Here is a 25,432-nt window from a genome sequence, read left to right as displayed (position 1 = left end):
ACGGTTTTCTCAACTTATCACCAATACCGTGGACTTGCAGATCTCTGTCGTGTGTGTTCCCTATGTGCCTATGCTATTAGCGCCAGTTTTGTGTAGTGACACGTTGTGTGGCACCACATTCTGCCATTCTGCAATCATCCTTATTTATGAGCGTGAGTTTATATCATTTATAGCCTTCTAAAATTATAAAATAATTTCATGCCATTGGTAGTTTTCAAGCAATAGGTTTTAGAGACGTATTAGAGACAGTCTTGTAAAGTCATTGCTTGCGCGAGGCGCCTCGTCGGCAGAGCTCTCTACGTGGTCGCTATGAAGTGCAAACCATCATAACGAGCACAGACGGAACACAGCGAAGAACAGAATAAGGATGGGAATTGTTTCCAACAGTGTATACACCAGTATAGACCATGATTGCGAAGCAAGCACTCATCAGTTGAATCTAGAGTTTCTACCAGCACTTGACCCCACACCTGACGAAAATAATGTGAAGGATAGCTTGGTAAACACAGACATCAAATAAGTATTAAATTCTAGCAATAATGCAACTGGGAAAATCCTAATCACTCGTTTTCGTAATGTAATTTTTTAATATCAATTTCAGAAGAAGAAGAAATATGTACAGTCTGAAAGAAATGGGAAATATTCCGCTATTGTATCCAGTAACAGTATCATATGCTGTAGCACCATGTCTGCTGTACTCCTCGGAACATAACAGAAGTGACTGCATTGCACAGTAAAGACTGATCCATTATTTCTTGACTAACAGACTGAACAAAAGGGCTGAAGCTCAATCACGTGGAAGAGTTTCCACTCATGCCTCTTTAATGACAAGCGTTCTGTCGGAAACTCCACTCAAAACAGTGTGACTGTAAACGCTCATAGTAACTTATTCAAAGTCTGAAACCTGTTTTAATACATTATATATGCTAAAGTTACGTCACATTTCATTACCTACAGACCAGCTGTCTATCTCATACCTCTGATTACCTGAAATTTACTTGCTGGTCGAGGTGTATACAACCGTTCACTTGCGTTTACATGTTGTTTTTGCCTCATTTATAAAACGTAAGCATCAGCTAATGGTACCAGAGCATTGCTTCATACACCTTACTAAAATGGGACCACAAATACTCACAGGTTACGTTTGCGTCTACTTCAAATTCTTTTTTCAAAGCACAGATTATTAGCAACAAGGGGGAAGCTCAGAGTTTTGATTAATATTGTTATCGACAATTGTATAAAAAAAGAAACCAATGCGGTATGCTGAGTAAGTTGAGAGTACTGTTATCGTCGACGACAAAAATATCTCGATGGCTATATGCGTTAAATCGAATGTGGAAGCCAAACTTTCGATGACTCCGATTCCGACCAATGTCAAGAATAAGGCTGGCATTATACGAAAAGTCATTAGGGCTAAACTATGTCAATATACGATGTTGGTTTCTTTTTCAATTAATTAAAACGATTCAATAAACAATCTATTGCAACATAGCCTATCGTAACAAGAAGACGAAGAGCAATTGTTACCTGAACTAATGCGTAACTATAGAAATCTCGTTCGTGATGTCTGACAGCTGTTCCGCTAACTTACTTGGCATAGGGCTGTTAACTGCATACGGACTGTTAATGTGTCAATGACATAAATTACTAAATACCGAGACACCAAAGCGCTAATATTGAGAAAACTTTTGTTCCGAGCACGTGTGTGTTTCGTGCGTCTTTTAGAGGCCGATAGGACGCTGCCAAGAGGACGGCGAGCGCCAGGCCAACAGGTTGAAGGAGCGCCAACTCGAACGGCTGAGCCGTAGTAGTGTCACTTTTAGAAGAATACGCCTGCCTAAGTCTGAATCAGCGGAATATTTCCACCGTTGCCGGTTCACGCTACAGACGTCGTCGCGACGGCAGCGCCGGTAACAGGCTTCTAAGGGAATAAGTGAAGCGGACGGCAGAATGGAGTGTACCTGTCAGAATGAGACGCACGAGGCGGCAACGCGGCACACGTCAGAGGCGGGACGCTGACAGCGCGAGGAGCCGGCATGACAGGAGAGCTGGAGAGCTGCACTAGCAGAGGCGCAGTTTTCAGGGAAAGCAGCGAGCGGGGGCACCCGAGCTACCGGCGCTGGCGAGCGCGACGCAAATAGCTGCGCCGGCCTTTCTGTCTCACGGGGACGTCAGCCGCGCGCCGAAATAGACTTACTGTACTGCTTGATGAGCAGGGCGTGGTTGGCCGATCCGATGACGTAAAGCACCCGCTGCTTCCTCCTCCACTGCATGCTGCTCTTCCGGTGGCGGAAAGTATCCTGTCGGTAGCACTACACACGTTTCAGAGATAGCGCGCGGGAGTGTCTGCGAGGCGTGAGGCGGTCACTGTGTGAACACCGGCAGCAGGGGAGGTGTAGGCGTCGGTGGCGGTGCGTCGCGGGCAGCGCCGGCCGACTGGCGGCGCGGCGGCGGCGTCTTCTCGCGGCGCATCGAGCGGCCGCCGCTCATGCGCACAGACGCGCGCCGCCTGCCCAAATTCTGCGAGCTCTCGGCGCCTATCTAGCCCTGCAAAAACGCCCAATCCGTCGCCTTCGCGGTATAAACATCACATTTCCGGATCTGGTTTTCAGGCTGACCTGTAACCCACAGCCGTCTTTCATTTTAGCCTTCTCGAACTATTCTGAGCCGCCATTGCGTCTCTGCATCTATACTGTAAACGTAAACTCCGCTCACAGGCTCTAGTGGGCTCAACGGTGGCGGCCTCCCACCGTGTCATCCTCTGCCAATGACGTCAATGGATGTGGTACAGAGGAGCGTGGGGTCAGCACACTACTCTCCCGGCCGTTGGCCCCTTTCGTGACCTGGAACAGCTACTACTCGTCAAGTAGTTCCTTAATTGGCCTCACGAGGCAGCCCGCTCTCCGCTCCAGTCTTCCCACCTAGAAAAATCCTTGACAGTACCAGGAATCGAACCTAGGTCCTCCATATACCTGTCAGCTGCGGTGACCACTTTTTTTCTGTATGTTTATTCGTCAGTGTTTCTGTGCGGAAGTCGCATGACATCTAACATATTCGAATCGACCCACAGTGACTGCTGCAGTCCCCCTGATGTAAGCTTTTTCGACTTCTTTGTGTGGCTCCTGCTTCTACATATCTACATATATACTCCGCTAGCCACCAAGCAGTGTGTGGCAGAGGGCACAATTCGCGCCAAAGTCATATTTCCCCCCCTCTGTTCCACTCGCGGATCGCGCGAGGGAAAAACGACTGCCTGAATGCCTCAGTACAAGCTCTTGTTTCACTTATCTTTGAATCGTGATCATTGCGCGATTTGAAAGCTGGTGGTAACAATATGTGCTCTACATCCTCGGTGAAGATCGGATTTCGGAATTTAGTGAGCAGCCCCTTCTGTTTAGCGCGCCGTCTATCTGCAAGTGTGTCCCAAAATGGCTCTGAGCACTACGGGACATAACTTCTCAGGTCATCAGTCCCCTAGAACTTAGAACTACTTAAACCTAACTAACCTAAGAACGTCACACACATCCATGCCCGAGGCAGGATTCGAACCTACGACCGCAGCGGTCGCGCGGTTCCAGGCTGTAGCGCCTAGAACCGCTCGGCCAAGTGTGTCCGACTTCAAACTTTCTAGGAGATTCGTAACGCTCTCGCGATGGTTAAATGTACCAGTCACGAATCTTGCCGCTCTTCTTTTGATCTTCTCAATCTCTTGAATCGGGCCCAACAGGTAAGGGACCCATACAGGCGAATAATACTCCAAGACTGGACGAACCAACGTATTATAAGCTATTTCCTTTGTTGAAGGACTGCATCGCCTCAGGATTCTACCAATAAACCGCAATCTAGAGTTCGCCTTACCCGTTACTTGTGTAATCTGATCATTCCATTTGAGATCATTTCGAATAATCTCACCCAGATACTTGACGGACGTTATCGCTTCCAAAAACTGGACTTAAAAGATGATGGACATAAGTAGATAACCGTCCGTTTCAGAATTACTGTCAACGATTTCAAAACCGTAATCTTCTATTTCGCGACTAGATTCTTCAAACAGACCTAGCATTTCTTCATCAGTCAAACTTACGACAACATTTCGCTATTATGACAACTACGGAAGTACATTGCAACAACGAACGTATAGGAACTGATCACGCCTGTAATATGTTTTGCAAGTCACCTAGCACTTCGTGGAAGCACGAACATCCATAAAGCTGTTCGCCGAAGTACTTAAAGAGCGAACAACTCACTTCAAGCCATCGCTGCTCGGAAATAATGCATTGTGAAGAACAATCAGGAAAGGCACGCTCGGAGATTCTTCGAGCACTGACTTTTAGGGATATCACAACGCACCCATTATATTTACGGGAAGCGATGCAATGAGTTAAAATTTCATCGAAGAGTACTTCGCTCAGTTCTTTTTATGGTTCCGTATCTCAATCGTTAAAAACTGAACCCTCATAGGCTTAAAAGATCACTTTGTCGTCCATCCGTCTATCTGTCCAACCGTTAAAAACCGCTCTTCTCAGCAATGGACAGACGTATCAAGTCACCTTTGTATCACGTTTTAAGATCTACGGTCCCTTGACAGTGTACAAAATTGAAGCTTCTCAGTCAATTCGTTCAAAAGATACAAATACCAGATTTACTATTCCTTGATTCCTAAGGATGTGCCCTGCCAACCGAACGCTCCCTTTGGACAAATTGCGCTGTGTATTTCGTTTTTCCCCATTTCGATTCAGTACCTCCTCACTAGTCATTAGATCTACCTACCTAATTTTCAGCATTCTTCTGTAACACCACATTTCAAAAATTTCAATGCTCCTCTTGTGTGCACTGCTAATCGTCAGATTTCCAGTTCCGTACAAGGCTACACTCCAATAAATATCTTCAAAAATAATGGAAAATTATATTTGATGGGAAAATATTTCTCTGTTTGAGAAACACTTTTCTTACTATTGCGAAGTTTGCGTTTTATATCCTCTCTACTACAGCCACTGTGAGTTATTTAGCTCATCTACTACTTCCAGGTCTCATTTCCTAATGAAATTTCCTCAGAATCATCTCATTTAATTCGACTTCATTCTGCTTGGTTTACTTTTGTTGATTTTCATCTTATAGCCTATTTTTAAGACATTAACCTTTCCGTTCAACTGCTCTTCAAAGTCCTTTACTGTCTCTAACAGAATTATAATGTTGTCAGCAAACCTAAAAGCTTTTGTTTCTTCTTCTTGAACCTTAATTCATTTCCCAAATTTATCATCGGTTTGCTTCACAGCTTGCTAATGTTCAGACTGAATGAAAGAGGCGCTAGGATGTACCCCTGTCTCATTCCCTTCTCAACTACTGCTTTCCTTCCTCGTCTTTCGAGTCGTACAACTGTTATCTGGTTTCTATAGACGTGGCGGATAATCTTTATCTCCCTATATAAAGGACGAAGTTTCCGTTCGAAGGCCACACAAGACCCGTGCCTTCATGTCGGTGCTTGTATACCCGCATCATAGTCGCGCAGGGTTGCATATACCCTGGAGCAATGCTCCCAAACGAAAACTTTTTCATCGACCCATATATTTTATCTCTGCTATCTTCAGAATTTCAAAGAGTGTATTCCAGTCAACATCGCCCAGAGAATTCTCTGAATTCGAAATGATATCAATGGGCGTTTGGCTTTCTTCAATCTTTCTCCTAAGATACGTCGTTGAGTCAGTACTGCCTTACATGTTCCTGTTTCTGTTATCAGAAATTACCTTCCCCGAGGCCGGTTTCTACTAGTTTTTCCATTCTTCTTTAAACAATTTGTGTCAGTATTTTATAAAAATGAGATATTAGGCCGATAGTTTGGTAATAATCAGATATATCAGCACCGACCTTCATTTGAATTGGAATTACGAGTACAACATTTTCGTTGAAGACTGAGGGTGTTTCGCCTGTCTCATATGTCTCGCACACCAGGTGGAATAGTTTTCTAATATGTTCTCCCAAGGATCTTTATAATTCTCAGTGAATGTCGTATACTCCAGGCGCCTTCTTTCGACTAGATCTCTCAGTCCTCTATCGACTTCTGGCAGTATCATTTCATCTTGATCTTCTTCCCCTCTCATTTCTATACTATTGTCTTCAAGAACTGACATCTTTGTACTCCTTCCGTCTTTCAGCTTTCTGTTCTTTTTATACTATTGGCTAGCCATCTGAGCTCTTAAAATTTATGTAGCTGCGTCCCTATAGGCGGCATCTACCTTTCCCACAGTCAAACATTCGTCTAGTAGATATTCCAGCTTTGTCATTTTGCACTTTATGACAGTCTCATCTTAGACGTCTGTATTTCCTGTTGCGTGGTTCATTTTCTGCACCTTTTCTTTTCATTTCTCGTCTGTTGCATTTAGTACCTCATGTGCTATTCCATGATTTGCACTAGGACTTGTATTTTTGCCTATTTCATCGTCTGCAGGCTTCACTGTTTCGTCGCCCAAAGCTACCATTCGTCTTTTGTTGTAATCTGCCGCCCAATTTCACGTAATGTCGCTAATGCTTCCGTTGAAATACTACATATACCTCCTCTACATGGATACTCTGCTAATCACATTTAACTGCATGGCAGAGAGTTCATCGAACCACCTTCACAATAATTCTCTATTATTTCAATCTCGTACACCGCGCGGAAAAAACAAACACCTATATCTTTCGGTGCGAGCTCTAATTTCCCTTATTTTATTATGGTGGTCGTTCCTCCCTATGTAGGTCTGCGTCAACAAAACATTTCCGCGTTCGGAGGAGAAAGTTGGTAACTGAAATTTCGTGAGAAGTTTCCGCCGCAACGAGAAACACCTTTGCTTTAATGATGTCCACCGGAAATCCTGTATTATCTAAGTGGTACCATCTGACCTATTTCGCAATAATACATAACGTGCTGCCCTTCTTTGAACTTCAATCTTACCTGGTAAGGATCCCACACCACGCAGCAGTATTTAAAAAAAAGGTTCATATGGCTCTGAGCACTATGGAACTTAACATCTGACGTCATCAGTCCCCTAGAACTTCGAACTACTTAAACCTAACTAACCTAAGGACATCACACACATCCATGCCCGAGGCAGGACTCGAACCTGCGACCGTAGCAGCTCCTAGAACCACTCGGCCACCGCGGCCGGCTAGTATTTTAAAAGGGGGCGGACAAGCGTAGTGTAGGCAGTCTCTTTAGTAGATCTGTTATATTTTCTAAGTGTCCTACCAATAAAACGCAGTCTTTGGTTAGTTCTCCACAACATTTTGTATGTGTTACTTCCAATTTAAATTGTTCGTAATTGTAATTCCCAGGTATTAACTTGAATTTACGTCCTTTAGATTTGACTAATTTATCGTATAACCGAAGTTTAGCGGATTCCTTTCAGCACTCATGTGGATGACCTCACACTTTTCGTTACTTTGGATCAATTGCCAATTTTTGCCCCATTAGGTATCTTTTCTAAATTGTTTTGCAATTTGTTTTGAATTTATGATAACTTTAATAGTCTATAAACGACACCATCATCTGCAAACAACCTAAGACGGCTGCTGAGATTGTCTCCTAAATCGTTTATATAGATAAGGAACAGCAAATGGTCTATAGCACCACCTTGCGGAACGTCAGAAATCACTTCCGTTTTACTCGATGACTTTCCCTCAATTACTACTAACTGTGACCTCTCTGACAGGAAATCACGAATCCACTCAAATAGCTGAGACGATTTTCTATAAGCACGCAATTTCACTACAAGCAGCCGGCCGAAGTGGCCGTGCGGTTAAAGGCGCTGCAGTCTGGAACCGCAAGGCCGCTACGGTCGCAGGTTCGAATCCTGCCTCGGGCATGGATGTTTGTGATGTCCTTAGGTTAGTTAGGTTTAACTAGTTCTAAGTTCTAGGGGACTAATGACCTCAGCAGTTGAGTCCCATAGTGCTCAGAGCCATTTTGAACCATTCACTACAAGCCTCTTGTGTGGTACAGTGTCAAAAGCCTTCTGGAAACCTAAATATACGGAATCAATTTGAAATCCCTTGTCAATAGCACTCAAGAGTTCGTGTAAATAAAGAGCTAGTTGTGTTTCACAAGAACGATGTTTTCTAAATCCGTGTTGACTTTGTGTAATTCATAATGTTCGAACAGAATATATGTTCCAGAATCCTGCTGCATGTCAACGTTAATGATATGGGCCTGTAATTTAGTGGCTTACGACTACTATCTTTCTTGAATATTGGTGTGACCTGTGCAACTTTCCAGTCTTTGGGTACCGATATTTCGTCGAACGAACGGTTGTATATGATTGTTAAGGAAGAATACTAAGCCTTGAATATCAATGAGAAACTACCACAGCTGCATTAATTCACATTTAGTATGTAACGATCGTTTTCGTTCAAATGAACATCATCATGTTCTACAGCCAACGGTCATCATAACAATTCCCCACAGAGTTGAACCAATACCATTGTTTAAGAAGTCTAGTTACGTTGCGTGGTGTTTAAGTCAGATTCTGCAAGAGGACGATCACATAAACACTCCGTCGAGTGCGTGACAGACGCATGGCGAGCAGTCATTGCAGGCAGCTTGGCATGTTGTTTACGTTAGACTCGATTCCGGTGTATATAGATTGCCAAGTTTCCTCCACTTACTGCTCAGCGTGCCTCTACCAGACTGCTGACGGAATGTTTGATGATGGCGTGTTGCAAAATTTGCCTTTAACGCTATGTAAGATTACTAGACTTCGTAAGTCATGGTACTGGCCCAACCCTACGGGGATTTTTTATGAAGCCTGTTGGCTGTGTATCGTGATGATGTTCTTTTGAACGTAACTGGTCGTTACATGATGCATGTGTATCACCACAACTGTTGTGGTTTCCTGTTAGTATTAATAAGAATAATTTGTGTTTCACGTCCCATCGGTAACGAGATGGTTAGGTATGCCGTCAATGTTTGAGGAAGGGTGTGGAAGGAAATCGGAATTGTTCTTTTCAAAATAACTATTTCGGCATATGCGTCAAACGAAGTATGGACACTAAGAAAAATCCAGACCTAGGTGGTAGGATCTGGATTTTAACCGCTGTCCTCCAGAACATGCACATACATACAGCCGGCTCCAAGTTGATATGCTGCTAGCAAATACTAGGAAACTTGAAATTTGTGGTAAGTTCCTGTGGGACCAAACAGCTGAGATCATCGGTCCCTCGGCTTACGCACTACTTAATCTAACTTAAACTAACACTGACGACAACACACACATCCACGCCCGAGGGAGGACTCGGACCACCGACGTGGAGAGCCGCTCGAACCGTGGAAAGGCGCCATAGACCGCACGGCTACCTCGCGCGTAGCAAGTACTTAAATGTCGTGTTCTGTGGTGATATGTTACCAACTACTGCGTGTTTTAGGGCCACAAAGCCAAATTCTACGCATTGTAGCCGACGCTGACGTATACATGCCAAACTCCCTCATTAGAGTGTCATTAGCGACTCCAGTATTCCATAGCGAAAGCCTAAAAGTTTTGCGGTAAAATTCCATGTTCACTTTTCTCTTTCCATCATTAAAATTATCGCAACAGCGAGTAAAACTCGATTAATAAATCTTGGAAGGCAAACACTCTAATGAACAGTTGCTTGTCATTCCTCCCTACCACTTCCAAAAAGGTCTTAGGACACGGCTTTGGAAAGAATATTGGTATTCCTTCCAGAAATTCCAATTTAAGCTCCTCGAACATTTGTGTTACACCTCCATAAGTACTATACCGTCCTGTAACGTTTCCAGTAGTGCATCTTTGAATTCATGCGATATCTGTTGCCATTATTGACATACCTACCTGATGCGGAATACAATCGCTGGAATAAAATTCCAGAATTTGTTACACTTGCGTCTACTATGCAGTTTCCTTTACATATGGACTGCACTTTCCTAGAACCTCTCAAACAACTTTTTTTTTTGTCTTTTTAGATCCTATGGGACTAAACTGCTGAGGTCATCGCCCCCTAAGCTTACACACTACTTAATCTAACTTAAACTAAATTACTCTAAGGACAGGACACACACCCATGTCCGAGGGAGAACTCGAACCTCCGACGGGGGAAGCCGCGCGAACCGTGACAAGGCGCCTGAGACTGCACGGCTACCCCGCGCGGCTCTCAAACAACTCTAAGCCTTCCAATCGCCTTCCTTGATACTGATTCTACGTATTCATCCCATTTCATAATGGCCTAAATATACGGGACAGTCAAATGAAAACGAGGCTCGTGGATACAAAGTAAGTAAATTTTGTATTACGTCCAAAGTAATCGCTATAATTGTTAATATATATATCCCACTGTGAGACAAGACAGTCAACACCTTCATGGAAAAATGTTTTTAGTTTCCCACGGAACAATGATTGTACCCAGGCGTTCACATCTTCGTCCCAAGTAAATTAACAACCACGAATATCTTTCTTCAGGGCTCCAAAAATGTGGTTATCGCGTTAGGGCAGATCGGGACGGTACGGAAGATGTGTAAGGGCTTTCCAGCGAAACCTCCGTTGGCCCGCATGTTGCCAAGGTGGTTATGAGTACGCTGCCGAAGTTTGACTGAGAAGCCGTTACACATCCTCTATACAATACTGATACCTCCCCATGCGATTTCTATATTTCTGTAGCCCCGAAGGAAAGCATTCGTGGCCGTAGATTTGCTGATGAAATTGACCATTAATCTTGTAATCGGGTACTACTCACTTCCTTTTCCTTGTTATAAGTATTATCTTGCATTCATCTACGTTTAAACAGAGCTTAAGTTCATTATACTAAGCAGAAATTTTATTCAAGCTTGTCTCCATTTCCTTATTTAGTATCGTTGCCGGATTTTGACATCGATATTGAGATAAACGCACCAGCTTTGGCCATCCTGAATTGTTAAGTTTCGTGGCCGTAACGCCGGCGGTACGGACTTCGCGTCAGTTGGCAAGGTCCTGTGGTGGCATAAGCTACGACGATAGCGTGTGCGCTTTCCTAGTCCATTTGTGTCGATGTATCAAAAAGTCTCTGATCGTCCACGTTACTACTCGTACACAGTTATTCGCTTGCTCTCGGTTTTTTATCAGGGTTCGTTATTGTGATTTTGTTCGTACCCTTTCACGTTTTAGATTCCTCTCGGTTTGTCCTTCGGATTTATGTACAATTTTTTCTGTCGTCCACTCGGTCCTTTCAACCACTCCGCGTTTTTTTAGCAACCGCCCAGTGGCAATACTACCCCTAAAGTAGTGCAATTCTAGATCTCACGTGTCTCCAACGACGATACTTTCCTGTAGACAACAGAGTCGTCAGCAAACTATTTGATACTGCTAGTGATCATATCTGATAAATCGTCTGTTTATATTGCAAACATTAGAGATACTATTACGGTACACATGATATTACATTCGTTTCGTGAACCTTCCATGTCTGGTTTAACGTTCTGGGTTCTATTACTCAAATATTCAGTCGATGCAATCATATATCTGCGAAGATACTCCGTATTATCATATATTGGGTGGTAGTAGTGGGCGATGTGGTACAGTGCCGAAGGCCTTTCGGACACGTAAGAAGACGGTATCTAGCTGTTTAGCTGCAGTGTCTGATATCTGATATGAATAAAGCAACCTGTGTTCTAAACCAGTGGTTTTCTGAATCCGTGCTGATTTTTGGAGAGACTCTTCTTTCCCTCCAGAAACGTCATAATGGTTGAGTTCACAATATTCTCTAGAATTCTGTAGCAGATGGAATTCAGTGGCACTGGTTTGCAACAATGTGCTTCCATTACTTCGCATTTTTGTAAACAGCAGTGGCCTGTGCTCTTTTCCAATTACGCAGTAGTATTCTTTGTACAAAAAGTCTCAATAGCAAGGTTTTCAGAGACTCCTATTCTGGATGGCCCGACAGGCATTTAGAATCTACTCCAGACCAGTGCAAGTTCATTGTCTTAACCACTATGTCAACCCGCTTGTTGATGATTATGGAATACACACAGGCAGTGGTCGGTCGGTAGTCAGTATTCAGTTTCTGTCATTGAGACCAAAGAGAACACATTTAACTGACAGCTATGATTAGTTTCAAATATTGTCTAGACACTAGAGAAACCGAGTAAGATGGAACGGTGAAAAGGCTCTATCCTCGTATACTCATGGAGCGATATTCAAATCTCCGTCCGGTCATCACGATTTTGAACTTCCATGTTTCCCTAAAGCGGATTACATGAATCGTAGAATTATTCCTTCAGTAACGCATAAGAAGATTTCTTTCCCCACTCTTGTCGATATGAGCCTGTAATGCAATGTCGACGTTATTTTATACTTTAGCCCTTCTTCCTTGGAGAAAATAGATACGCTGTCAAAACTCGAGGAAAAGTTTCTGTCTGCTTTCGGTAACAACGTAATAGAGAGGAGAAAAGAAGATATCAATAACAGAGTCGCTTACAGAAAAATAAGAAGTAGAAAAGTACTTGCAAGAGTTGCGCAGTACAACCAGGTGTAAGGCTAAGTGTCGTCACCCGCCACAAGAAGCTTTTAGGAGTTTGTGTTGTTCATACAATCCGATAGTTACAGCAAGTCGGTAACGTTACCTAACACTAGCTGAGCGTGAATACACTGAAGCCACCAAAGAAACTAGTATAGGCATGCTTATTCAAGTACACAGCAGTCGCCAACGCCTGTATAAGACAAGTATCTGGTGCAGTTATTAGATCGATAACTGCTGCTACAATGGCAGGTTATCAAGATTTAAGTGAGTTTGAACGTGATATTATAGTCCACGCAAAAGCGACGGGAACAGTATCTCCGAGGTGGCGATGAAGTGGGGATTTTCCCATACGACCATTTCACGAGTGTAACGTGAATATCAGGAATACGGTAAAACATCAAATCTCCGACATCATTGCAGCCGGAAAAAGATCCTACAAGAACGGGAACAACACAAATGAAGGGAATCGTTTAACGTGACAGAAGTGCAACCCTTCCGCAAAATTGCTGCAGATTTCAATGCTAGGCCATCAACAAGTGTCAGCGTGCAAACCATTCAACGAAAGATCATCGATATGGGCTTTCGGAGCCGAAGGCCCACTCGTGTACCCTTGATGACTGCACGACACAAAGCCTTACGCCTTAGCAGGGCCCGTCAACACCGACATTGGACTTGACTGGAAATATGTTGCCTGGTCGGACGAGTCTCGTTTCAAATTGTATCGAGCTGATGGACGTGTGCGGGTATGGAGACAGACTCATGAACCCATGGACCTCGCATGTCAGCAGGGGACTGTTCAAGATGGTGGAGGCTGTGTAAAGGTTTGGGGCGTGTGCAGTTGAAGTTATATGAGATCCCTGATACGTCTAGATACGATTCCGACAGGTGACACGTACGAAAGCATCCTGTCTGAACACATGCATCCATTTATATCCATTGTGCTTTCTGAGGGACTTGAGCAATTCCAGCAGGACAATGCGACATCCCACACAACAAGAATTGCTACAGAGTAGCTCCAGGAACACTCTTCTGAGTTTAAAGACTTTCGGTGGCCACCAAACTCCCCAGTGATGAAAGTGCTGTTCAGAAGAGAGCTCCCCCTCCCCCCGTACTCTTACGGACTTATGGACAACTCTGCAAGATTCATTGTGTCATTTCCCTCCAGCACTACTTCAGACATTAGTCGAGTCCATGGCACGTCGTGTTGCGGCACTTTTGCGTGCTCGCGGGGGCCCTACACGATATTAGGAAGGTGTACCAATTTCTTTGGCTCTTCAGTGTATGTGCTGCGTGGCGCAAACATACGCTAGAACATGATATTGGTTATGATTACATCTATTCTCATTTAGGTCTTTCAAAAAATGAATACAAAGTAACGTCTTCATACCCTATGTCATTCTTGTGCTTAGTTGGTAGGAAGACGACAATTTTCTAAAAGCTTTAGTAATATGTACGCAGTTACTGACCAGAGCTTGGAATTATTGTAACGCATATTTATGAAAAATATCCATGAATGGAGTTAGAATTACCATCCGATAGTTAGCATCCACGTGATCTGTGCCTACTGCTCGGTCATCTGCATCCGTTTCTCTTCGCCTATTGCACGCCACAGGTGTGATCCACGTGACCTCAGTCCTATTGACCACACCAATCACGCATCGAGCGTGCTTTACGCAAATTGGGCCTCTGTCGAAATAAGCTTTTTATGCTGTTTCGCTGTCGTGGTTTAGAATGAAATACAGCACGGTGATCTTAACAGAGTTCACAAGGTGTAACAGGACCATTGCTGTCCATCGAGCGAGGTGGCGCAATGGCAAGCACACTGGACTCGCATTCGGGAGGACCACGGTTCAATCCCGCGTCCGGCCATCCTGATTTAGGTTTTCTGTGATTTCCCTAAATGGCTCCAGGCAAATGCCGGGATGGTTCCTTTGAAAGGGCACGGCTGACTTCCTTCCCCGTCCTTCCCTAATCCGATGAGACCGATGAAAAAAATGGTTCAAATGACTCTGAGCACTATGGGACTTAACATCTATGGTCATCAGTCCCCTAGAACTACTTAAACCTAACTAACCTAAGGACAGCACACAACACCCAGTCATCACAAGGCAGAGAAAATCCCTGACCCCGCCGGGAATCGAACTCGGGTACCCGGGCGTGGGAAGCGAGAACGCTACAGCACCATCACGAGCTGCGAAGACCGATGACCTCCCTGTCTGGCCTCCTTTTCCAAATAACACAACCCAACCAGTGCTGTCCTCTATTTACATGCAAAAGACTTGGTGGATAACACGGGAAGATCCATGGGGCTGTTCGTGGATGATGCTTTTGTATACTGGGAAGTAACAGCAAAATAAAATTGTTAAAATTGTAACGAAATGCAGGAAGATCTCTAAAGGATCGGCGCTTGGCGCAAGAGCGCGCTGTTGACCCTAACTGTAAGCAGATTTAGTGTATTGTGCATACATAAGTAGGCCGACAGACTTGTTACTTTTTTATATTGAAATTGATGATCGCTTACTAGAAACAATCACTACTGATAATATCTAGCTGTATGATTCTGGAGTGACGTAAAGTGGAACGACCATATAAAACTTCTTGCAGTAAAGCCAGATGCTTGACTGAGATTCACTGCAAGAATTCTAAATAAATGTTGTTCAAAGCGAAAAAGAGAGCTTACACAACCCTCGTTCTACCAGTTCTTGAGTACCGCTCGGCAAAGTAAGTCCCTTACCAAGTGGGATTGGGGAGCTGAAAAATATTCAAATAAGAGTGGTGTATTCCATCATGGATCCGCTAAGCAAATCGGTGATGTTCATCAAACTCCATAGGCAGATGCTACGAGAAACTTTTATTAGCTTCATTGTGAAACAGCATTCCTTAATATTCTGTCGACAACTAATAACTCATGTATGAAACCTTGATTTGATTTACACGGGATAGAGTAGTATTCTTGATTATTAGAAAATTCTCGTTAAAGTGCGAAATTATGCAGACTAACAATACAAGAAAAAACGAATATTTTTAAATTCATTCGCTTTTGTGACTCGTAAGATATACCGTTCATTTTGAAACTGAGTTCTTAGTTATATCGGTGTAGCAGAGCGTCTGGCAAATCCTTTGCAGTGACTCCATACGCAAAGCATTTCATTTCTTAGAAACAGATGTCTTGTGGAAAAAGTAACTTTCTCTGTGTTGCTGAACTGCGAAAGTTCTACCTATCGACTAGCACTCAATTGCAGCAAAATCCAAATTTCCTACCAGTTACCCAGATGTGCGTTTTCTCGTCTTTGTCGAATCAGAGCTTGTGCTCCGTTTCCAATAACTTTAAACCCTAATCTTCCTTCTCTCCTAGCGAGTGAATTTTTTATAACAACGTGGTCTTAATAGTAAGCAACAAGCCATCCTGAATCACTTTTGCATAGTTCTCCTAAACTAATGTAGCTGAATAATGGGAGGTCTCAGCCTATTCTCTCCCATATTATCATCAAACGTGAGCTTAATTTCTGTATCAAAAGAGCACTGGTCAGCAAGACTTTAAACGTCTACAGGCTGAAAAGTGATGAGTTAAACAGCAACCCAGCATCGACAGTCGGCGCATACACGTTTGCAAGTCAGTGTGGCCGGGTTCGCACTGCCGCCGGCAGACACAAAGCAAACACAGATAAATGGGCGCCAACGAAGCAGAAATCTGAGGAGTCTCGAAGCGTGTGGGAGCGGCAGCATAGCAATCGTAGGTGTGCCATATAACCCGTCCCGACGCTGAGATAAAATATAGATTCGTAATCGAGAGCACAGGATTTCGAAATGTGAATCTGCTTCAGCCCACTGCATCACTCGAGGATAATGATCGTACGGAGTCTCCAATAGTTCCCTTCTTTGCGAGGTAATTCGACTCTAATGCTACCATTTTTATAGGAAGTTAAGTCCTACATAAAAGAAATTTCCTTTTTCTTGCAGGCTATTGTCGACACTGAAGAACCATTTACAGCGTCTGGTAATGTGAAGCTTCTCGTTATTTGGATACTACCTAGAAAAGGCTGTCTGTAATGAACAAAGCATGTAACTCTCTGTTGAACCGTTGTGGACGCAGGACAGAAGCTGGTTAAACATTGAACAAGGAAAGTCGCCAAACAGCTGTGCTGTTTGAGACGTTATTTTATTTTATTTTCACAACCAGTTTCGGCAATATAATATGCTATCTTCAGGCCCCACCTCCAGCTCTAGTGCTGATGGGTCCAGTATGCCAATATCGACACCTTTGAATGTCTATTCATGAGGTGTATATGGGGCCTGAGAAAGGCATATTGAGTTGCCGAAACTGGTTGTGAAAATAAAATAAAATAATGTCTCAAATCGCACAGCTATTTGACGATTGTCCTAGTTGAAAAAGCAAGTCACTGTTCAGTGAACGACGAGATGAGAACAACACTTCGACATAATTGTGAATGTCATTAATAGGCAGATATTTAAAATTTGATATCTAAAAATTTCTTCGATATTTAATTTTGGAAACTAGGTCCGCCTACTGTAAAAATTTTCTTTTCGTCAAACGCTTTCCACCATGCATATGCCACTGTTGATTCCGAAACTAATGTTCGTTAGAACTATTACACTATTTGCTTTTGTTCACTTACTTTTCAAATTGTTCTTACTTACTGTACCATCGAAAGTCGTTCCATGCACATCACAGAATTGCGACTTAAAACCGCGTTAGTTTCGCTAGTTGTTTGTGTGGTTCAAAATGGTTCAAATGGCTCTGAGCACTATGGGACTCAACTGCTGTGGTTATCAGTCCCCTAGAACTTAGAACTACTTAAACCTAACTAACCTAAGGACATCACACACATCCATGCCCGAGGCAGGATTCGAACCTGCGACCGTAGCAGTCCCACAGTTCCGGACTGCGCGCCTAGAACCGCGAGACCACCGCGGCCGGCTGTTTGTGTGGTGAAACGTACTTTAGTTATAAGATGCGGAATTGTATTCATCAAAATGTGGTCTCAGTCTAATAGCATTTATATGTAAGTGCGGGGAAAACTGACCACAATTACAACTTTACTGAAGCAGTTTTTTTTCTTATTGTGTTATACCGTCTGAAGCAAGCAACCAATACTACGCTGATGAGCCAATACATTATGACCACTGCTCACCGCGAACTTTAATACCTCCTGGTGGTGTTTTGGTCACGTGACGCAGCAAGGAAAGAATGTAAGCGGAAAAGAGACGATTGGGCAGTCATTATAGCGCGCCTGCAACGCTTCATACTTGAAGTCTCCCGCTACGGCTATGACATCTTTCAGCAGGATAACTGTCCGATGTTGCAAGGCATAATCGTGCTACAGTGGTTTGACGGGCATTATAGTGAACTCACATTGATGTCATGGCCGCAAATGTGCCTGATCTGTACCCATTGGAACACTTATCGGGCGCCAGCTGCGTGCCAGTAAATCGCCACCCCGTAATTTGTGGAACTTACTTGACCTGTACGCGGACACCTGGTGCAACATACTTCTGGATCCTGTCAAGAACTTCTAGAGTCCATTCCAAGCGGAATCCCTGCTATATTGTGTTTGCATAGTGGACCAACACACTATTAAACAACTGGTCATAATGTTTTTGCTCATCGATGTAGTTGCGACCTCCTTGGCAAATCAAACGAAGTTTAACTCATTCCTTGATTCAGTGCTACATATCTTTGTTCTCAAAAATTACAAGCGAAAGCGTTGCGCTTACAACTTATCACAAATTTCTCATCATCCTTTTTTAGAAACATCGCGAAAAGTAGAAACAATTTATACTGGGATTTACATACAGAATAGACAATCAGTCGCCTAAAAAGTCAAGCCACACATTTGTTTTAGATTTAGCCATGAAAGAGAGAGACTGCACTACATTTTAGAAAGCCTTTTCTTCGGTGTGAAGTAAGGGGATTTGTACAATTATTACCAATCACTACCGACAGAACATTCTCGTCAACTTTTGCAGCGTTTGATGGCACTATCATTGTTCGATGCTTTCACTGAAAGACTAATTTAATACTACAACCGTTGGCCCACTATGCGAAAAATTGAAATACCTAGCTGAATATCAAATTCCATGTGGTCAGGTAACTTATTTGTAATGTCTTGAAGTTTTAAATCATTTTCTCTGAACAATACCATATGACAAAACGATGACAACGTATCAAAACAATCCGTTTACACGAGAATGAAAATGTGTTGTATATGCCATAACACAGGCCTTCTCTTTGAAATCAGTGCTCTCGATAAAAAAAATCTTTAAAAACAACCGCCATATACAGTTTTTCATCTCTGCCAGGGGTTAATTCTTTAGTCCATGTCTTCCGTGACATGAAAAGACAAACAAAATAAACAATTTGATCTTACTGTTGTTAAAAGTTAAGCTACTAACAGTAACTGTATCGCTCCTATACACCATGGTTCAAATGGTTCAAATGGCTCTGAGCACTATGGGACTTAACTTCTGAGGTCATCAGTCCCCTAGAACTTAGAACTACTTAAACCTAACTAAACTAAGGACATCACACACATCCATACCCGAGGCAGGATTCGAACCTGCGACCATAGCGGCCACGCGGTTCCAGGCCGAAGCGCCTAGAACCGCTCGGTCACAGCGGCCGGCTATACACCATGTGCGAGATCACAAACTACACTTATGGAAGCAAAGCAAAGTTTTCTTACTGTGAAAAGCGTAATCTGAAGAAAAAAAGCTTAAAAGCAATACAAATATCCATCATGCTTGAAAAGTTGTCTACCCTGAAAAATTTAGAACGACTTATAACGTACTTCCTAGATCAGATACAGCGCTTAAAATCCAAACAGCCGTCAAAGGAAATCCATGTTACTGAACGGCATCACTGACTGTTGAAGCCCGTATTTCTATAAATTTCTGTCTGTCATTGTTGAGAAATATCTCTAATGATAGCAGTGTTTCTTGTCATAAATTAAAAGTTACATTCGTGAACTTATCTACTGATACTCGTTATATACTGTAATCCATACAGTATTCCATTGTAAACGTTATCTAAATTTTCAGTAAGTTACAGAGCTTATTCAATATCAGTAGATAGCTACGTTAATAGTATGAAATTGATATACCACGTGTAAGTAGTGCTTCGACTTCGTCCTCGTTACAGAGAACCGTATAGAGTCACACCACCTTTACATCAGCCTGCTAATTCTTAACTGTAGAGACAAAGAACTGAACAAAGAAAAGTGCTTCAGTTATGTGAGAAGAAACTCAGAGGTTGAGAAATAGAAATATTCACAGCAACAAAATAAGAACAAGATGATATAACTGTCGACGTTTAAGATAATTGCTTGGCGTAACACGGCATTTTTTCCTGCAACCCGGGGGAGCGCTAATTTTGTATTTACGTTTTGGTTTCACCTACACCTAAGCTGTTTCTTATTTTTCGTTCCATGCTTCGAAGGGCGACAGGACTCTCTTTCCTGTTGTCTTTTTGGAGTAGCGCAATCCTTTCCTTCAGTAGTCGACAAAAGGAAAATGACAGAAGCTTTTACAACTTATAACATAGTTTCCTCCGTAGTAAGTACGAAAACTGTAGTTCATAGCAGTATACGACAAAATATATATTTTACATGCATCATGTGTTTGGCTTGTAAATATGTGTTGTCATCCAGAAGGACGTTATTAACATTGAAGCTGAACTTCTTTACCATTTCACTTTGATTTTGTTCTCCGCATCGAAATTTTGTCTGGATGCCTTCCTTACGTCTTTAGTCTGTGAATGTTGGGGGAGTCAGGCAGTTTCTGCCGGCAAACTGCGCCAGACTTCTGGTGAACGCACCCCAGAGAACAAGTAGTCCCTCTTAACGCCGCTACTCGTGTTGGCAAATACATAGGCGGCATGTTCACCGCGAACAGTGCTGAAGCAAGGAAGTGCCAGGACATAAATCTCGACGTCTCTGCAATGACTGTCCATGGTGTCAACACAATATATTGCCAGCGAAACCGTTATTCACCGAAGGACGCAAAGCTTCGATGGCGATATCTAGTCACTCAGTCTGGGACTCGTCAGAGAATGACATTCAGACAACTTTCACGGATTAAAGCACTCGAAGGCATGCATACATTTTGTCCTCAGTCGTGTTAATCACTGCCTGTTTCGTCAGCGAACAGCAGGTATGTGGCGTCTTTTGTATTTATACAGGGTGAAGAAAAATTCGCCCACTCTGACTCCGCAGCGCAATTCCTCACATAGTGGCAATACAAAATGTCTCTTACAAGATTTCGACCAACGCATATTTAGGGCGTAATTGGACGTTAAAGATCGGCAATTTGGCAACACTGTAATCACGTGGATAGAGTTTTGAGAAAGTCTGTAGGAGGTAGAGTGTTCGAATCTAGGTCTCACGTTGTTTTTATTTGCTGAAAGTAGTCTGCGTGGTATGGTATCTGGTGTCTTAATCGTCATACAGCGATTACAGTGTATCTTCTTCAAAACATTTTCAGTTACGTATTAAGAACAAAGAAAGAGAAATATAATCATTTTCGTTTGTCAGCTTTGGAAAAAAAAAGACTTTTGCATGTCGTGGACGCGAATTGTTTCTCACCACTGCATCTACTGGGTTCTAAACCTGTTTTCTATGTAACTTCCCCCAATGGTCCCATCGATTAATACCAACTATTATTCTTGCCACGTTCAGGTCCATTACAGTCCCTTAAGACTTTACGTCAGCAGTAGCGCCAGCAACGTGCTTTGCAAATAATTTCGATGGGGCCATTGGGGGAGGGTACACAGAAAGCAGGTTTGGAATCTAGTAGATGCAGTGGTGTGAATCAATTCGTGTACACAACGTACAAAAGGCTTCTATAAAAGCTGACCAATGATACGATTGTATTTCCATTTCTGTGTTCATAGCACGTAATTGCACATGTTTTGTAGAAGACCCACTGTAATCGCTGTATGGCGATAAAGACTCCAGATACAGTACCATGCAGACTACTTTTAGCAAATAATGCCAACCCAAAACACTATCCACTGCACCAACTGCACAGCACTGCTCTATTTACTGACAGAGGTAGATACCGTACGTGTGATTACAGTGTTGCCAGACTGCCAATCTTTAACGTCCATTAAGTGCCCGAAATATGCGCAGGACGAAATTTTGTGAGAGACATTCTTGTATTGCCAGTATGTGAGGAATCGCGCTGCCAGGTCCGAGTGCGCGAATTTTTCTTCACGTTGTATACGTCTTTAGGCACACATTGGATTTGTCTTCCAATTTTCCTCCAGATAGAAAACAATTGAGTACTCACGAAAGATGCACAGAACGAAGGTTAAAGACATCCAGATTAAGGTGCTGTTCCAACTGCAAATGATTGTGCGCGTACCTCTCGAGGTTCCTGTATGGTTCAGTAATGGCCTCACATTTGAAAAGTTCGGGATTCAAATTCCCTACCAGTCATTCTGACTGAATTTTTCCGTTGCTTTCCCTAAACCATCCCAAGCGAATTCCGGGGATGGTCCCTTTAAGAAAGCCACTACCAACTGCTTCCCCTACCTTCTTCAACCAAACTCGTCCTCTGTCTTCAGAGATCTCACTGGCGATGAGACGTAAAACTCTAATATTCCTTCCTCCTCACTACACCCACGTTTATCATTGTCTAAGAAAGGATGAAAGATCAAGGTTTAAAACCCCATATAGTCAGAGCACAAGCTCGCATTGTCGAAGGGTGGAGAAGGAGATCGGGCAGACTCTTTAAAAGAACCATCTCGGCATTTGCCTTAAGTGACTTGGGAAAAACATGGAAAACTTAAATGTACCAGCCCAGGTAACTGTGCGTGTTAAAGCGCTTTCGGGACGGAGAGGTGCACCGGCCCCGGATCGAATCCACCCGGCGCATTAACGACGAGAATCGGTGTGCGGGTCAATCTATTTTTTTTTTTTTTTTTTTTTTTTTTGCGGTTTCCACATCCAAGTAGGTGAATCCTCCCTGGTTGCTATCCAAGTCCCGCCTCAGTTACTCGATTTGCCAACATTTGGAAAACTGTCACTCATTTTCACATGAATATACGCAGACAGCTAGGATACACACATTCCATTCCGAAAAGTAACGGGGTCTCGACTGGAAGGGCATTTGGCCAACCCTTAAATTAACCATGCCAAGTCCGTTGACAATCAGGTCCACGCTGCGCCAATGAGAGACAAAGAAGATGGAAAACCTAGATCTCGATGGCCACACGGGTATTTCTCCTCATGCGCCTACGCGTTCAGTAGGTTTGAATAGGCAGCATGAAGCACGTACGTGGGGGCTTGGAGGTTGTTACTTTCCCCTTTGACCTGTTTTAACGTCAAGCTGTCGACCTCCGTGGGATCTAAGTAGTGTCGTTACTTCCAACAGCAAAGGTCATGGGTTCGTGCTCCGACTCGGACATGGATCTGTGTTTTGAATTTTTGAATTTTAAATTAACAACAGCCTCAGCTGCAATGTTTGCCTAGATTTATCTAGGTTTCAGTTGGGATAGCCCAACCTTCTTCAGAATAAAAGGAGCTACGATTTGTCCAAAATGGACAACGTCAAAAACTAAAAACTATAATACAGCAATACATCGTCATATTGCAATAACTTATCTGGGAAACAGCCTCGGCCCCACTCCGCGACTGCAGTACGGCAGCAACGGATGTTGTACTGGAACTGGATATAGCCTCGAGAGCGCATGCGCGATAGTGTGTCATGCGTACTTGTTAACACTGGTACCAACATGTACTCCTCAATTTAAATTTTTTTATGAATAACCAGGTGCGGCTAACGAAATTGAAAGGGCCGCGAAATGTTGAAAAAAATTTAATTTTTTGTTTCTGCGTATCTTTTACAAAACTTGTAAACGCACTGCAATGAAATTAATGTCTAACAGATACTAGTATAATGTGCTGTACATGTTCTAAAATGTATTGGATAATAACAAAAGATAACAGACAACAAAATACTAATGCTAGCCTAGGTTGCCCACTGACTTTTTTTTTATGGGAAGAGTGGCGTGATTACATGTATTACTGTAAACTGCGCAAGTATCGGTTCGTAAATTAATCAGCCGTAGTTCTGTTTCTATAGTGTTTTCATTTTATATTATTAGATCCAGTGTCTTTGATTCAATGTTGCTTATAATGACATCGTGAAGAAAAATTCTTTGCATATTCTGTAGAAAAGAGCAGGCCACTCGTCACCAGTCCACTGTCTTCATTATAGACGGTAGCGTCGTTTACTGAAGATACGCGACAGACGTTTTCTTTTCTTTTATGAAGTCAACAGTTCCCAATTTTCCACCGACTGTGACAACACTTCCTAAAGACTAGAAAAGGAGGGCTAGGGTAAATAGAGACTGAGTATTAGCACGATGAACAAAATACCGTATGAAATCGGTCGTTCCTTTTTAATGCAATCGTCCCGGACATCACCGTAGGACGTTTAGGGTAACAATATTTTACCTAAATTTGAATGGTTCGATTACACTGTGACAAAGTCATCGGATAGCGATATGTATATATACAGATGGCAGTAGTATCGCGTACGAAAGGTATAAAAGGTGAGTGCATTGGCGGAGCCGTCAGTTGTACTGAGGTGACTCAGGTGTCCGACGTTATTATGACCGCACCACTGGAATTAACAGACTTTCAACGCGGAGCTAGACTCATGGGATATTCCATTTCGGAAATCGTTAGGAAATTCAATGTTCCGAGATCAACTGTGTCAAGAGCGTGCCGACAACACTAAATTTCAGGCATTACCTCTCACCACGGGCATCGCAGTCGCCTAGGGCCTTCACTTAACGACCGAGAGCAGCTGCATTTGTGTAGTGTTTTTCAATGCTAACAAAGTCCGCCCCCGATAGCTGAGTAGTTGCCGGCACGGTACCTTAACGTGTTCGGTCAGAGGGTTAGCTGCCCTCTGTAATAAAAAAACTGAGTTAATGGGTCAACGACGAAATCAAACGGGTGTCTTGCGACGTCCGCCCCGAGCAGATGCAACGAACTAAAAGGAACAAAATGAGATTTAAAAAAAAAGTGGTCAGCGCGACAGAATGTCAGTCCTAACGGCCCGGGTTCGATTCCCGGCTGGGACGGAGATTTTCTCCGCTCAGGGACTGGGTGTTGTGTTGTCCTAATCATCATCATTTCATACCCATCGACGCGCAAGTCGCCGAAGTGGCGTCAAATCGAAAGACTTGTACTCGGCGAACGGTCTACCTGACGGGAGGTCCTAGTCACACGACTTTTTTTTAATGCTAACGAACACGCAGCATCGTCTGAAATAACCCTATAAATCAATGTGGAAAGTATGACGAACTTACCCCTTACGATAGTGCGGCGAAATTTGGCGTTAAAGGGCTACAGCAGTAGACGACCGACGGTAGTGCCTAATCTGAAACGTACGACATCGCCTGCAGCAGCTCTCCTGGGCTCGTGACCATATCGTTTGGGCCTAGACGATAGGAAAACAGTGGCCTCGTCATATGAGTCTCGATTTCAGTTGGTAAGAGTTGATGGTAGGGTTCCAGTGTGGCACATACCCCACGCAGCCATGGATCCAAGTTGTCAGCAAGGCACTGTGCAAACTGATGATGGTCCCATAATGGTGTGGGCTGTGTTTACATCTTATGGACTGGGTCCTCTGGTTATGTTCGCCTACCTCGCCATTTACAGTCATTCATGGACTTAATGTTCCCAAAAAACGATGGAATTTTTATGGATGATAATCTGCCATGTCACTGGGCCACAATTGTTTGCCATTTGTTTGAAGAACATTCTGGACAGTTCTAGCGAACGATTTGAGCACCCAGATCGCTCGGCATGAATCCCATCAAACCTTTACGGGACATAATCGAGAGGTCAGTTCGTGAGCAAAATCATGTACCACCAACACTTTCGCAATTATGGACGACTATAGAGGCACCATGGCTCAGTAT

General features: G+C 43.2%; 1 protein-coding gene across 2 annotated transcripts in view; it reads right to left on the bottom strand.

Annotated features, from left to right (window-relative positions):
- Positions 1-25,432, bottom strand: part of LOC126469967 (uncharacterized) — a 552,724-nt gene that overhangs the window by 409,698 nt on the left and 117,594 nt on the right. Inside the window, exon 1 of one of the 2 annotated variants that reach the window (XM_050097391.1) lies at positions 2,198-2,421. The exons of the other annotated variant lie outside the window; for it this stretch is intronic. Coding sequence (XP_049953348.1) covers positions 2,198-2,273 — 76 coding nt within the window. The 5' untranslated portion in view covers positions 2,274-2,421. Of the gene's footprint in view, positions 1-2,197; positions 2,422-25,432 lie in introns of those variants that run through there. 2 annotated transcript variants of the gene reach the window in all.

Source organism: Schistocerca serialis, chromosome 3 (assembly GCF_023864345.2).
Source record: "Schistocerca serialis cubense isolate TAMUIC-IGC-003099 chromosome 3, iqSchSeri2.2, whole genome shotgun sequence".
Lineage (NCBI taxonomy): Eukaryota > Metazoa > Arthropoda > Insecta > Orthoptera > Acrididae > Schistocerca > Schistocerca serialis.
The sequence above is the reverse complement of the archived record's forward strand: the minus strand, read 5'-3'. Positions and strand labels throughout refer to the sequence as shown.